General features: G+C 39.3%; 2 protein-coding genes across 3 annotated transcripts in view; both read right to left on the bottom strand.

The window, feature by feature from the left end:
- ahrra (aryl-hydrocarbon receptor repressor a) overlaps nucleotides 1-9,222 on the bottom strand; it is a 24,748-nt gene extending 15,526 nt beyond the window's left edge. Inside the window, exons 1-3 of one of the 2 annotated variants that reach the window (XM_073863615.1) lie at nucleotides 9,090-9,222; nucleotides 6,609-6,677; nucleotides 5,497-5,681 (exon numbers count right to left, since the gene is read on the bottom strand). In XM_073863615.1, the coding sequence (XP_073719716.1) occupies nucleotides 5,497-5,681; nucleotides 6,609-6,670 (247 nt within the window). In that variant the 5' untranslated portion in view covers nucleotides 6,671-6,677; nucleotides 9,090-9,222. Of the gene's footprint in view, nucleotides 1-5,496; nucleotides 5,682-6,608; nucleotides 6,678-6,900; nucleotides 7,735-9,089 lie in introns of those variants that run through there. The other variant, XM_055182623.2, reaches the window with a different exon arrangement.
- LOC129426375 (ankyrin repeat and SAM domain-containing protein 6) lies at nucleotides 8,641-16,726 on the bottom strand. The gene is given in 16 exon segments (XM_055182622.2): nucleotides 8,641-9,298; nucleotides 9,798-9,894; nucleotides 9,976-10,092; nucleotides 10,339-10,406; nucleotides 10,642-10,828; nucleotides 10,907-11,064; nucleotides 11,579-11,741; nucleotides 12,394-12,576; nucleotides 12,664-12,713; nucleotides 12,825-13,044; nucleotides 13,635-13,774; nucleotides 13,875-13,981; nucleotides 14,081-14,285; nucleotides 14,371-14,415; nucleotides 15,179-15,705; nucleotides 16,337-16,726. Coding segments are annotated over 16 exon segments (2,574 nt in total). The 5' UTR covers nucleotides 16,591-16,726; the 3' UTR covers nucleotides 8,641-9,245.

Genomic DNA, 16,726 nt, shown 5'->3' with positions numbered 1-16,726 from the left:
GGTTAGGGAATGGGGTAGGTTAGGGGAATAGAATATACAGTTTGTATGGTATAAAATGCATTACGTCTATGGAATGTCCCCACAAAACATGGAAACCAGAATGTGTGTGTGTGTGTGTGTGTGTGTGTGTGTGTGTGTGTGTGTGTGTGTGTGTGTGTGTGTGTGTGTGTGTGTGTGTGTGTGTGTGTGTGTGTGTGTGTGTGTGTGTGTGTGTGTGCGTGCGTGCGTGCGTGCGTGCGCATGTCGTAGGAGCTACAGCTTAAAAATCACTTCTGTCATGTATCTGTTATCGATTGTGTTTATATGCACTGAAACATCAGCGGCTTATATTGATCCTATCACTATTATGTTATTATGTATGAGAGCCAATCAGAAGAGCAGGAGCATGATTGACACATGAACTCCTCTATTAAACTTCCTCTATATGCATCACAATGAAAGACTGAAGAAATGACCAAAGACTGTGATGTCATGAAAAATCCATCCAATCACAAAGCAGTCATGCTAAACACTTCTAGTCTAGTAAAGAGCTTCTGTTACAAAGTCTGACGCCTCAGGCTCGAGGAACGCTGCCAAACAGAAGTCACGCAACACAGTGAAGAAACCAAATATTCATTAGCTGTTAACCTGCTGCCTATAGTGATTCTTATTCAGGCCAATTACACTCAAACAAACAAACAAAGAATTCAATGTATATAAAACAAACCCATCCAAAATACAGATAGCTGTCGTTGTGTTACATTAAAAAACAAACCCTCAAACACTGTGTGTAAACAAATGTGCAACATTTCAACTAAGCATGAACTCTAAATGAGATACTGGTTAAGATTTCTGAAAGTTGAATTATTTTATTTCTTAAGTATATTATATCATTAACACTCTATAATAAGGGTCCATGAATCACAGTGAACCAATACCTTAATTAAATCTTACCTAAATATGAAGTAATGCTGAGTTAAGGCATAACATAAACCAATAAAGAGTCATCACTAACCACAACATGACTCAACACCCGAATTCATTAATTATTAGATTAACTAACAACCAAAAAACATGTCATGTTGTAGATAAAGACGACTCTTCATTAGTTTATGATTAGGGAGAGCAGGGCACAACCTAACGCTTTGGCTTTATCATTCAAAATTTAAGTTAAATGAATCATTTTTTACACAATTAACACACACATCTCTGCTACAAATAAAAACAGTTTGTTTGTGTGATCTACCGTTATTGTACAATTACACAGAAAGTGACAGGAGTGCAAACGTTACCCTATAGGTGAGGTTCATTGTAACAAACAGAGGATTTGTTGTAACACCGGCTAGAAAATTGAGTTTAAACACAAATAATTCAATCAACTTCTGTCTATATACTAAAGGTGGATATTGTTTATATATCTGCCTATAATAGATAGATCTCCACACATTCATCCATCCATCATCCTTCAACTAAACATCCTTGTATTATTCATTAATGCATATAAAAAACACTATCAGAATAGTGAGTTGATATCCCCTGATATTGTGTTAACAGTTATCATTTTAATGAATAGTATTTACATTGTTTTAATTTCATTATCTTTGTATACCTGAGACTGTGTGACAACTAACCCCGCTGTGTAAAAATGTCTTCAATTCCAGCTATCAGTTACTAGGAGTTGCTGACATGTTTCTGTTATATTTAAGGTAACAAGACATTGATTAAAATAATATAAGGTTGGATTTGATGGCTTACACACCCAATTCAGAAATAAAAAATAAGATGATGAAATTTCCCTCCAAAACACTTATTGTTCAATATCACACACATAACACATCAAAACTTTTCATAAATTCACAGGATATCTTCTGACAGTAAGAGAAAAAGACCAAAAGCACAGCTCATGCTCGGCCCTGTAGAAATATTTAAAGTAGCTGCGTTACAGTTTAACCCCGTGTTAGTTTCTGCCCCGCTCACCCCTACATGCCCTAACTCAGCATTAATTCATGCTGAAGTAAAAAATACATTTATGTCTTAGTTCATTATGATTCATGGACCATTATTATAAAGTGTAACCAATAAATATATAGAAAGGTTTTTAGCAAAATGTGGTTAGATGATGTTGTGTCTCAGCAGGAACAGAGAATGTTGCTATGATACATCAATAACAAACATCAACGCCGCCTGCGCAGTTAGAAGATGATAGCGGGAATCAACCACAGCCATTGACCAATCAGCATTCAGAAGTTTTGTTCTCAACCACAGAGATTCAGTCCGGTGCCGATTCGGCTGCCTGGCTTGACGGAAATTTCATCTGACAGCCTGAACAACAAGTGTTGGGCCAACAAAACGTTTTACTCCACGACCTTCATCAAACCTCTGTGTGTTTCTCTGTGACTCATTTAAGTTTATTTCTAAAGAATCAGCTGTCTTTATGAAACTCTTCTGTCTAACCCAACAACACAGAAATGCAGAATGAAGTGAATTCTTGTCATGTTATAGATCGAAATTAAATGACACCTATGGTCCAATTCACGTTTTTTACACATTTCCTTTGGTGTGTAAATGTGTATTAGTACAGGTACAGGTACAAATCCCAAAGTGAACGATGACGCGAGTAATCGTCTCCGACGTAAAGCTCTTTTCTTGGACTAAAACAAACGCCCGGATTGTAGGCAACAGTTTACTTCCTGGGATTGGTGATGTAGTAAAGTCCGACATTATCATAATTCTTCCCGTTTCAGACTCACAGTCTGTAAGTTAACTCCTGTTAGCATTGCATTGTGAGTGAATCTTTCAAACGTGTAAGGAGCGTCACATTTCCTGCTGACGTCAGAGGTATTCAGACCAATCACAACGTACAGATTAGCTGGCCAATCAAGGACACAGAGCTTTTCAAATCGATGAGTGTCAGGAAGAGAGGGAAATCTGGAGCTACAAAAATGTACAATATGTGGAAAATAATGTGTTTTTAACCATGAAAACCACATGAACATATTTTATTATAGCAAATACACAAAATAAAGTTGTTTTTTAACAATGAAATAGGTGCATTTTAAATCATGCAAGCTCCTCTTATGGTATCACATCAGACTGCACATAGTTTGCCCATCTGTTAATTTAACAGAATAACTAAAGAAGAATTGTCTTTGCTTTTTAACATGCTATCTGTGTGAAATATAATAAATAGACGTTTTGACTGCTATGCTGATGATACCCAGCTGTAGATTTTTTCAAGGCTCGACCAAACACATCAACGCATCAAAATGACTGCAAAGGGCATAGCAGATTCTAAAAACTGGATGACTTCTTAATGTTGAATTCAGACAATCAGAAGTCTTAATTATCAGACCAAAACTTCCAGACGTAATAATCCAGAACACAGCTGAACTCTTTCATGGATGTTTTCTTGTCTTCAGATAGCAATCTGGGCGTCAGATTTGATAGCAGCTTATCAGTTGAAAGCCATGTTTCAAATGTTTGTAAAAGTGTGTTTTTATTTTAAACATATATCAAAACTACATTAATGTCAAATACTGAAAGGTTTATTCATTCACCCTAACCCTACTGGGTAGCTGTCCTGCACAACATCAGCCAGACTTCTCACAAGAACAAAAAAGTCAGACCACATTAGCCCGGTTAGCTGTCAACAAGGCATTGGTTGCCTATTAAACATGGTATAAACTTCATATAATCTTTTTAATGACCTATGAAGCCTTGAATGTTTTAGCTCTGCAGCACCCGAGCGAGCTCGTAGTATCACATTATAGTCGTTTGCAATGGGCATCAAAACTCCAGCCAGCTGTTAATATCTAGAACTTCAAAACCAAGCGCGGGTGGTAGATCATTCTCCTCTCTAGCACCCAGTTGGAATAGTCTTGCCAGCGTTGTCCAGTAGGCAGACACACTATATAAGTTTAAATCTAGATTAAGGACTAATTTCTTTAGCATTGCATACACTTTAGCGATTATTAGTCTTCATTCATTAGATTGACTGGAGACGATTCCCATTCAAACAGATGTAATTGTTACCCAGGCACAGTGTTGTCTTTCTGTCTTATCCTCGTGCCAAATAATGACGTCTGCAACTATAGCCTAAATCATCCAGAAGTAACTTCAAATATATGAAATAAATATCTTTATTAATCTTTAACACAATCTAATTCTGGCTACTTATCTGGCCAGACGCTGTAAACTTCTAGCTCAGATATAAAGCTGGATTTATTCTTCACTGTAACAGCAGTGCAATGATTTTGCTAAATTTGCCATAAGCTTGCATCCAAATAAACGCCTTTACTGCCAACTCTGTTTAGGAGAATATCATTTCATAATGAATTTTGTTATTTCCATTTTCATGTAAAGCCACTTTGAAACAATGAAATAAAAATGTTGAAATGTAATTTTAATAAAAATAAATTTCGGTTGATTTACAGCGAACAGCTTTTCAGCAGAGGATCAGGCACCCAAACGTCAGCGCACTTTCGACACGTAGAGAAAAATCTGTGGACTGAAACCACGACAGTTCCTTATTCGTTTGGCAACCAAAACAAACAAAACTTTAGAAATGCTACACAACAACTCATTTTGTTTGTTTATTGTAAGTAGAAAGAAAATAAAGTCCACACATTATACGCATAACAATATAATGTTAGCCGCTCAGTCAAATAAACCAAACTGTTACACCATCTATAATGTGAACCATGATGGCACTGACATGAGAAACAAGACAGAAATGTGCAATACTTTTCCAGCTGGACAATGACTCAAATAGTCTAACATGCCAAAAACTACAAAATTGATTTTAAAAAAAATCAAATAAATTGAAAAATAATAAAGAAATATGTGAAATATTTCTGAAGAATACCAAGATGGACAAAATTCATGAATGTGCTGAATATAAAATAAAGCGCTGCCAAAGTATTTACAGTAAAGTGTTGCCTTTTATAAAAAAAATTGTAAATAAAAAATACAAAAGACATTTTTGACCTGTTCAGCCTTAATCTGACAAACCGCCCCATAAAGGCTAACCCTAACCATTAGGTAACACTTTTTCCTTCCACTTTAGACACTTTACTAACCTACTTGTTGACTGTCTGTCGTTAGTTTTACTAGATTCCCTGCTTTGTATGTGTTAACACTTTATTGTGATGATTTACCAAACACATGTAACACAGAGTCAATCTGCCAGCACAACACTGAGAGATCAACACATGCATTTACTCTATGAAACAGCAGCACATGATGAGATAGATGTACGTGTGTGTGTGTGCGTGTGTGTGTGTGTGTGTGTGTGTGTGTGTGTGTGTGTGTGTGTGTGTATCTTGAAATAGCCTTCATGACAGTAACCATTCACCGCATCCTTCAGACAGACTGAACTTTCATTGACAATACTAAACTCTCTCTCTCTCTCTCTCTCTCTCTCTCTCTCTCTCTCTCTCACACACACACACACACACACACATTACTAAGAGAGAAACAAATAATCTGTATGTATTTCAACACAAGTGTTAGTCTTACCGGTGAAGAAGCTCTTGACTCGCAGATAACTAACGCTCAAACGGAGAACAGACAGTTTGTCCAGTTTTGAGATGATCTCAGGCGAAAAAGGCAACAAGCTCGCCAGGCGGTCCAGCTCTGCGTTCAGACGGTCACGGTGACGTTTTGATGGATTCGATTTTTCAGTCACCGGTGCCGATTTTCTCCTGGACGACACAATACAGAGTAAAAGTCACTTTGGCAGTTATTTGAGTTTAAGGTTTTCTTCAATATTTAAGACAAATCACATGAACACCAAAATATTGATACATTTACATAAAACTACAACAACAAGATGAGGTGTCAGCCACAAAAAGAGCCACACACTGTAAACATACATGGAGTATTTAAATGAGTTCATGAAAATGTGATGAATGAATGAATGAATGAAGTTACTCTATATACATATATGTCTTAAATTTGACTTCAATTCAGACACTTTCAACTAAAGCATGACTTTAAACTTTTTTACATTAGGCTAATGATTTAAAATCTATAAAATCAAATGCAGATTAATTTGCCATAAATCATATCAATGGACAATCGCACAACATACAGACACCACAAGAGAAATGTATTGATCACAATCAATTCAGGTTTTATGTGTTTATGTGATATAATGTTATGACTGCATGAAGTTAAACTCTGTGGTCAAAGAAAAACCCACAGCCCAACACATGTCATACATTTAAAAACATGCAATGACTGTCTAATAGGATTAATGTGCTGTCAGGAGGGAATAAAGAAATGTGTAAGAAAGAAAGACAGACATTCTTCATTCCTGTATTATTTTAAACTTTTATGAACTATTTTAGCGTCACAAAAAATATATATTTTCATGTCTTTTGTTACTGATTTTGTTTTAATCCATTTATTATCATTTATAATTAAACAACAACAACAACAATAATAATGTTTTATAAACAATCATAAAAATAGATACCTTTTAACATTTAGATTAAATTTATTCATTAGAATGAATCACAAAAAAATAATTTATGTTTCTTCTAAACATAACTCTTAATATTCTTGATGAATTAAAGTTAGTATATTTCAGATGGTTATTAAATGTAGGTAAAGTGATGAATCTTAACTGTTTTTGGATGGGTTTCCTCCGCTTTCTCCCAGCATACAAGCAATCTCCAGGTGGAATCATATTTAATCTAAAACACATACAATAAAAATAGGATGATGATGATGATGATGAAGATAAAGACGAAGAATGAGTTGAAGAAGAAAGTTTTGACAGTCAATTTCAAAAATGAGTTTAATAAATTTGAGTTTCAGCATTAATCATTAATGACTCACTACAAGTTTCAGTTAAAATAAAAGTAGTAAAAGATGAAAAAGTTGATTGTGATGCAGCTGATGCATGAATGAAAGTACCTGTTGTGTGTTGATGAAGCGCAGTAGATGCAGATGAATATTCACTCTCAGTGTGTGTCAGTGTGTATCTGTGTGTGTCTGTGTGTTTTATATGCTGAGTGTTTCAGGTGGCAGATTCCACAGAATGACACGCCGGGCTCTTCGCACGCGATTCTGAGCCGCACGCGCGCACACGCACACACACACACACACATTGAAGGGAGGGGAGCGCTCACACAGGCGCGCGCACACACACATTGAAGGAAGGATTGCCTCGGCTCGCACAGTAGTGATGTTGTGTACGAGCGAACTGGTGGATTTTAATCTTAATGGTTTACATTTCAAGATGATGTTGTGTTGTGAAAAGCTTTGGAATGAAGATTTTACGACTCAAAGAGGAAATTATTCAAGAAAGCAAACTGACTGAAGTGAAACTTTGGTTCATCGTGACGGGATGTTTTCCTGAGATTTATGTCAGTAAAGGACGTAAATGTGGTAAAACTCTGAGCTTTGAGTGTTTATCTTTATGCGGGCTAAAGGTTTAAACTGGGCTGTATGATCATGATGATGTTTTAATTCATTTCAGTAAAGTTCAACGAAATACGGAGGTGTTTTTCTCGTCCCTGTTGTGTTCTCTAACCTCGGCCTTTTACAGGAGACGGATAATTGTAAGACTTTTGACAATTTTGTCTGTATCTTGGAGTGCTTCATGCATTTAAAATCAAGGCGTTATAGGTGTTTGCTATTAAATTATGTCGCTGTTATCTGTGCAGTAGGCTACACACAAAAAATGCATGGGTTAGTTTCATTAGTTTGCCTGCGCATTCAGCCTAATGAAAATTGGTTAACTAACTTGGCTTACTGTCCTCGGAGGAGCTCTAACGCGAGGCTCTCCTCGAGCCCCAAGTTCAACCCCCCCCCCTCCTGTAGCAGAAGTGTGCGGAGAGAGGAACGAGCAAACGAGGGAGGGGTGCTCGATGAAGCGTCACTGGGAAGGCGTGGTCACTGACTCGCTCTCAAAGTGATTGACGGGACTGTATGTTTAGAGCTTCATTTCAAACAAGAGGAATGAAATGATCAGACCCTCACATGAATTGAGCTGAAACAGCTTGTTTACAGGATTTTGTACAACATATACATGATGAACAGCAGTATTTAAAGCTGAGGTAAATGCAGAAAAGCCCGACACAAGCCAACAAAAGCATCAGAGATATGCTAAACACATTGTTATTCATTTCAGTAATCATGATTTTGGATGATTTAAATCTGTACTGACTGTTTAAATGAATAACTCTCACAGCAGTTAAACAAATGTTCTTATTACAAATGGACACAAAATAGATAATAAAATGTTCATGTGGTTAGAATTCTTTTACAACTTTATTAAAGACTCACGTGATCCAAAAACAAATGAATACACACGCACAGCATTGCTGTCCTGTGGATATTTCTCAGTTTTGGCCAAGTTCTGTCATTTCCATAAAGACAAATCTTAGTGTTATAGCACAAATCCAAACTGCTTTTATTGAAGCATGGTGTGCTTTAAGAAATAACTTATTGAGTCTATAATGAACTAAAATGCTGACTGTGAGCCAGATCTTAACCTGACCTCACTGATGTTTGTGCGTCTATGAGAAAATCCCTCTATCTGTGTTTCCAACATCCGGTGAAAAAGAGCAGAAGCCATACAGTAAACCCTAAACAAGACAATATGGGTGTGATGTTGAAGTTTGACATGCTCAGAAAAGATACAGTCAAAAATCTATTGAGGCTTTGATTTAATCAGATGAGAAATGAATGTTGACAATCTTTTATATCACTGTGAGAGTGACACACAAAAGTAAAAGACAAAAACACATATACAGTCTTTGTAAACACAATTAACTATCATACTGAAAAGAGTTAATGTAAAAGAGTAAAATAAAGATTTAGTTTCTCCATCAGTCCAGGATGAGATCAAAGTTCAAAATGACCATACTGCTCTGAACGATTCAAGAAATGAAGTGATGAGGACCGCACGATGATCTTTGAAATCATTTGACAGTCATGATGTATCCGATCAGAAGGATTTTACGGTTGACCCTCTTCAACCCTCACTTTCACAATTCAAATCACCCAAACATTCGTACCCTGATGAGACTTTACATGACAATGATGATGTTAAATCGCCCCCTGTTGCATGACAAGTGTATAACAGCATCAGTACTCACCACAGACACACACGTATGATCACATGTTCATGATTCTGTCATGAGACTCCACTGAGGTTTTATTTTGGTATAAGCATCAAGGACTTTTATTCGAACTTCATGTACATAATGTTGATTTTACTGACGGCTCAGACACAGATCTCATCTCATCTGCCGTTATCTCCTGCTGGAGGGATGTAGCTGATGTGAGCTCCTCCAACCCGACGGCGCTGAACACAAGAGTTTATAAAAACATTCACTGAGGATTATGTGCTTGACCGAGCAAAACTTACTGCTACAATGCTGGTACTGTTTATCAGGGTCTTATGCAGTTTATTATGCAGGCTTTTTGATTGTTTTGTCAAAAGGTCTTGGGTATTATTTTTCAGGTAACACACACACTAATAAAAAACTGAAAAGCACAGTTTGCTTTGGATAATGTCGTAAATGTGAATGTAGATCAGGAATAATACTGCTCGATCTGGTAAACAGCACTAACACGTGACAAGTGAAGGCTTCATTTTATTCATTTGATTGACAGTACTGACATAAATAATCAATGACTTGAGAACAGTTTTCAGCTAACTTTCATTGACTTGACCATTAATTGATAACTAAATTCATTGTTACCCCACCTTTACACCCCCCCCCCCTGCTTTATGTCATTAATGTTGAATTATCTGGGATTTGAACATTTAATACTCGTTTCTTTAATGAGGCGATACTCACAGCGTGGATATCCTGTGGGTCGAGGGTTACTGGCGCTGCTGCCAAATGATGACTGAAAATTGTGGATGGTTTCCTGTAAGATCTGCCGTTCTCTTCCCTGTCACAAGAATACTTGCATTATTAACAGATCTGTTAAGGTTTCATTCAGTACTCACTGATAATACAGATGTGGACTCACTTTTCCAGCATTGAGCTCAGATATGGCCGCCAATATCTGCTGTCGCGGCCCGTCTGTTTTAATTCCCAGTTCTTTTAAATCTCCATCAGTCAGAGTTAAAAACGCCTCCATGTCCACCTGCCATCAAAACATCTGTAAATTTATCATCTGTGTGATCAGTCTGTGAGCTCATATTTATATCTTACTTTGACTAAATCACATTATTATTACCAACAAACACCAACTAACTAAATCATTCTAAATCAGCAAAAATGAGTTGGGCTTTTTTGTATTTTCTGTCTGACCATTTAAAAACTGGAGAACACTGAACGGTGTGTGTGCACAATCCTGACAAAAGACGGAGAAAATGATAAATGAGCAAACCTCCTGCTCCTCAAAGATGGGCTGATATTTCTCCAGGGAAAGTTTTCTCAGAATCCCTGATAACTCATCTGTGTACAACACAACAAACACAATCAGTTCACTCTGTGATCATCAGATGTGTCAGTCATAAAAACACAACTTATTCATTGTGTGTGTGTGTGTGTGTGTGTGTGTGTGTGTCTGTCTACGTCTCTGTCTGTCTGACTGTCACTGTCTGTCTCTGTCCGTCAGTGGTTGTGTGTGTGTCTATCTGTCTGTCTGTCTGTCTGTGTGTCTGTCTGTCATCAGTCGTGAGCGTCTGACCCTCGTCTGTGATGGTTCCGCTGCTGGAGCCTCCGCTGCTCTTGGATCTGGGCTGGGTGGAGGCTGATGAGAGCGAGTCTGCTGCGGGGGGTTTAGGTGTTGGTGATGAAGAGGGTGTTAGCGTGGGCGATGTGCTCTTAGAGGTGGACGAGTTTCCCGACTGAGGCCTCTTCTTCAAATCTAGTTTCTGAGAGGCACACAAGTTCAGAACAGCGCACGCAGGCTAAGAGCATCACACAAACACACAGGTAAATGTTTGGGTTACCCGTCTGGAGTTGAGATCACTGGAATGGTTGATGTCAGGAGGAGCAGACGGCACAGCGTTGGGCGTCTCAGCCGCAGGTGTTCTGCTGTCTAACAGGCCAGCGGCTCTCTTCCTCTGAGCTGCTATCTGAGAGAGGACACTATCTGCCCCACTGCCCCCTTCATACAACAAAATCAATGACATACCCTGCTGAAAAAACCAGCATACCAGCAAGACCAGCATATGTTGTGTTTTGGTGCTGGTTTGCTAGTGAACACCAGCTAAACCAGGTTTGATGCTGTTTTTTTCAGCAGGGTACACAACATTTACACATTTATTTTGGTGATTTCATTTAGTAAACAAGTTCCTCATGATGCCTTTTGAGTGTGAAGTTGACTTTGCTAAATGACAAATTAAGACATCAAATCAATAACTATAAAGAAGATAAAAAGATGAAGAATTGATCATAACTGTTGACCTGTATGTAAACTAACTGTGTAATTAATTTTTGTCCTCCCATCTGCCCCCCTAACTCCACAAAACACACAGAGAGTACACTTGACTCGCAGCTAGATGGAGTTTATCAGAATTGATGAGCGTTACAAATGTGAAGTGTATTAACAGATGAACACAGTTGTATAGTACATGTTGTGTAGTATTTTCTCTTAGTGTCAGTGTGCGTGTGTGTGGCACCTGAGCGATTGTGGGAGTCTGAGGTGTGACGGTTAACTCCGCCCACACCGTTGGACCCGCCTGAGGAATGGGCGGAGTTATAATTGCCTGAGTTGGATGGGGAAGGACCTTTAGTGATGATGGGAAACTTGATAGACCTGTTAACCACTCGACTGATGGACGTCTAAACACACAAACACACGTACACCTCAGGGATCAAGAATGTAGTAAAAATATAAAAATTATATGACTCTTTAATTAACTCTTTCCCCGCCATTGATGAGTTATCTCGTCAATTAAGAGAAAACGCTTTCCTGACAATGACGAGTTTTTACGGCAATCCATATTTCTGCTTTTAACCACTAGGTGACGCTCTTAGACAACTTATAAAACACTGAAGCATCCACTGATCCAAAAACAGTAAAAACTAAATCTGATCTTTAACAAAAGTCCTTCACAAAAATGCAATTATCTCAGGTTTTTGCTCAAAATTTAGTATTAAATAAAAGTAGGATGAATGTTTTTCCATTTTGTTATTTGTTTGAAAGCAGAGGGTCTGTTCCTTCATTTGATATATTGCATGTTTAAATATTTAAAGAAGAACATTTTCTGGAAGGCATTAAACTTTTGTGAAAATCATAAAAAATGTTGGCGCTGACTGGCAACTTTTTTAAAAAAAAGCAGGAGGGGAAAGAGTTAAAATGGTCAAATTAATTAAAAACCATAGGATGAAATGTATATGTATAAATCTACAATGAACTTTGAGTATGACATCATCCTGTGTTGTGATCAGTGTGATTGTGCTGTATTGTGGTTTTTCTGTAAACGCGTCTCACTATATCCGAGTTGGCACAGCTGGTTCTGCTCGGTCTGTGTGGCATGTGCCCGCCGCGGCCCTCCTTTAACGCTCCAGAACGTTCCGAGTTCCACGGCTCAAAGTTGGACGGTGGCAGAAAGGGCGGGATTACGGCCTTCAGTTTCTCATTGGGCAGCCGAGCGAGAGGAGCACCGTTCCGCAGCTGAAGGACGACAAGATGTTCACTATAAATACATGAATTGTAAGACTTTGACATGTTTATAAAAGCTGAAATTGAACATAAATGTACCATTGTTGTTATGAGGAGGTCGTCTTTTCCACCTTCTGTTCTGCTCAGACCTACAAGTAAAGCAGCTTTACTGCATGAATTAGCTACTAAATGAAATCATCTCCATGTATTTAATGAACTGATTTTTTTATTACAAATGCAGCTGTAGTAACAAAACATACCACCACAGTCTTTACTCTTGGATGTCCAAGCAGTGATGATGTCAGTGGCCGGAGCTCCATTGGGTTCAGCAATACCGCTGCGCTCCGCTTTCATAGTGGCATCAAGAGGGACCTCGGGATCATCTGGAAAAGGAGCGAGCCGATTGGTGGAAAGTCCGTGTCTCAGGGTTTGAGTTAGTTTTAGCCTGCGGAAACGATTCGACATCCGGCTCCACCACGACTGTTGAAAACAACAAACCGAGCAAATTGACTGCGAGTTCTAGAAAGACACTAAAAAAACTTTATTTTGATTATTAGCATTCGAATCATTTAGTATAAACCGTAGTTCTGATAAAGTCATTTATCTTTAGTAACAGTGATGTCTGTATGTTATAAGCACGATTGCAAGCGTAATGGAGTCCACCAATTGTGTAAGCCACTTAGTGTGTAAACTTTTGTTAAGAGCTCCCAACTTCCATGCAGGACTGATTTAAACGCAGATCAACATTCACGACAAGAAAAGTCTGTAAACTGAACTGAAGCAGAGATCAGGGAGCTCATCACTATCAGAGATCATTCACCAGCATGACAGAACAGAGCATCACACGCTCATTATGATCTTATTATAAACAAACATCCACTTCTCAAAGGAGAAATCACAGATAATTAGAAAACTTCAGACGTCATATACACGTCTATTACAACAGTCTGTCTACTTTTTAGCACATAACCCGAGATTTGTATTCAGCAAGTGTTACCGAAGTCTGTCACAGTCAGTGTTGCTATAGCTTCAGGGGTCAGAGGTCAGGCTTAATTAAACTGATGGTTAACCTTCAAGCCTCCTTTTTCATCAGGTGGAAGAGGCACATTTCCAGACGGACGTCTCTTTAAAGTTGCTATTCCTCTGTGTTTGCTCTTGTCTTTATCCACCTGCATACATACAGACGCCAACAGCCGCACCAGCTCAGTGTCTAACAGAAAGAGAACTGAATTGAATGAATTCGCTTACAACATCAAAAATAAAAGGAAATTCATTTACACCGGTGAACTGAAGTGAAATGATCTGCTGACCTGGGTCATTTAGGAGCATGACAAGGTCAAAGGCCGTGTAACCATTTTTAGCCCTCAGATTCACATCAGCACCCTGATTCAGAAGAAACTTCACCACGTCTTTATTTCTTAGAAATGAAACAACACAAAAGCACACGAAGAACAGACGTTATGGGCATTACATTAAACAATGCACATATATATCCACACACGGCGATTTCACACACCCGTGATAGGTGGCCTGCATGAGCGCCGTCCAGCCGTGAACAGAGTCCTGTTTGTCTATGTCAGCGTGTTTCTCCACCAAGAGCTGCACGACCTCCAACTGCCCGCTAACTGCAGCCATCATCAGAGGAGACGCGCCATCAGCGTTCAACACGTTTACCTGAGACGAGTCCTCTTCTACGATCTCCTTGACCAGCTGAGCGTTTCCTGTGCCGTACGCACAAAAACACACAATGAGGCATTTTCAGCGAGTAAACTTTATTCCGTAAAGCTCTGGAGTTTCTTATCTCACCTAACTTCAGTGCGTTAAAGACATCTGGTCGTGTGTTCTAATCATCTGCTCAGAAGGAAACAATATGAAGAAAGTTTAGTCTGAATGTATCATCACAAAACAATCAAGATGAAAAACAAAGAAACAATAATAATAATAACTCCTTGAAGAACAATAGGGAGCTCAGGCCCTAATAATAGTCTTAAAGAAAACTACAAACTTTTGGGTTCTGACAGACACAATACAGGCAAACATAAAATGATTTGATATTGGACAACAAGTTTCTTCAAGTAACATACAGATGGTATCGATGTAAGACCCCGTTTAATCAAATCAAGATGTATCTCTAAGGACGAGACGCTGTGTCTGTCTTTTGATCAATTTACAGATTTGAGGGAAAGGTCTCTGATATCACGACTGTTTGAGACATTACAGTACATCATCAGTGTAATCCTGCATGCTGATGCGTGAATGCATTATTGTCACATGAGTTTACGGTCACCTCAGTATACGACATCCTTTGCAAACTGTTAGGCAAAAGTGTTGCTAATTTGCATGTGTAAACGAGAGTTCAAAGTACTTCAAAGCCAGTAAGATTCCAGTATGATGACCCAAAGAGCTTTTACTCTTACTGCCCTTAACTGAATCCAGACGGCGGCTCTGTGTGTGTTTGACTGAACTACAAACGATCCTTAATTAACCAGACGAATATAAGACAGCAGAGCTCATCTTACAGAATCATTCAGAAGCACTTTTCTTTTGTTCTTTTCTTAGTTGCTAAAGAAAGGTAATGATTTTTTTGGCTTAACCCTACTGGTGTGACGTTTACCTGGCTGTGGCCTTACGGTTGTGATGGAGTCCAGATAGTTCTTCACCTCTTTATGTTGGAGTTGAAGCGCCACCTCGAACGCCGTCTTCCCCAGGACGTTAAGATGATCGGCATCCGCTCCTCTCTCCACCAGCTGCTGGGCCACGTGAACCCTCCCGCCGGCCGCCGCCAGCATCAGCGCGCTCCAGCCCGTGGTCTTCTGGGTGAAGTTGACATCAGCACCCCACTCCAGCAGCAGTCGGACCACGGCTTCATATCCGTGCTGAGCGGCGGCCAGTAGTGACGTTATCTCCAAAAACGTCTTCCCGTTGTCACTGCGTATGTTGTTATTCCCGGCGGTGCTGCCTTCAGCCGCAGACAGGTGGTCAAAGTCGTCTACGAAAGCACCGTTCTCCAAGAGCAGTTTGGCCATGTGAGCGTGACCTCCACGAGCAGCCATGGTGAGCACGCTGGCACCCATCCGGTTCCTCCCATTGATCTCCGCGCCGTTCTCCAGCAAGATATGAGCCACGTTTAGATGTCCGAACCTGCACAGGGGAGTTCAGATGAAAAGCTTGAATGAGTTTTCTGATTCACACAGTGTTTGGTATAAAACTAAATATCAAATAAATACATCAAGCAGACCCTTGCCTGTTATATTTATTATTAGTGTGTTTTCTAGGATTCAAACCAATAACCTTTGTGCTGCTCATGCAATGCTCTACCAAATTCATGCTTATATTAGAATTAAGAATTAACATGTAGTTATCAGCAGCTGGTTAGCCGTGTGTAGGTGAAAATGATAAATCAGTGATTATTGGAGGGGAGCGAGGGTCTAAATCAAAATGTGCAGCCTCCCCCTTGTGAATCCCTTTGTGATTGTTTTATGTACCTAAAACTTAAAATATTTATTAAACAAAACATATTAAATTATATACAACATAATGCTGTTGATAATATCCTTTTTCTGAGGTTTTATTACACAGAATTCATTATATTAATGTATTTTATTAATTGTCATAAAAATGGGGCCCCTGACACAATCTCGCGGCCCCCAGTTTGAGAATCACTGTTCTAGATGTCTCAAGAGTTTAAAAGTCCAGTCACGCTAATGTGTTTTTCTTCTAGCAGTGGTTTTGTACGTAAACATCTTCGTAAAACTAAATTGTAAATTTGAACCTGGCCGCCTGCATTAGTGGAGTCCAGCCGTAATGGTTCCGTCTGTCCACTGAGGCGCCTTTCCTCAGTAAGAACCGAACCAGCTGCTCGTGCCCTCCGGCTGACGCGAACATTAGCGCCGTGTTTCCCTCCTCGTCCGTTCCGTCTACGTGACCGAATCCGCCCGGATCCTCAAGAACCCGCCGCGCGCTCTCCAGATCCCCCTCATCACACACCCGGAACCACAACAGCGGGCTCACTGGACCCAAACTCATCCTGGAGACCCAAACACAAATTCACAGCAGAGCGCGTACCAAATTCATTCCGAGACACTGGAGCCAGAAACCCAAAATCACAGCAGAGGGCTTAATGGACCCAAACTGAACTTTAGAAACTTCTGCCGTGACGCGA

The sequence above is a fragment of the Misgurnus anguillicaudatus genome, chromosome 25 (genome assembly GCF_027580225.2).
Source record: "Misgurnus anguillicaudatus chromosome 25, ASM2758022v2, whole genome shotgun sequence".
NCBI lineage: Eukaryota > Metazoa > Chordata > Actinopteri > Cypriniformes > Cobitidae > Misgurnus > Misgurnus anguillicaudatus.
The sequence above is the reverse complement of the archived record's forward strand: the minus strand, read 5'-3'. Positions and strand labels throughout refer to the sequence as shown.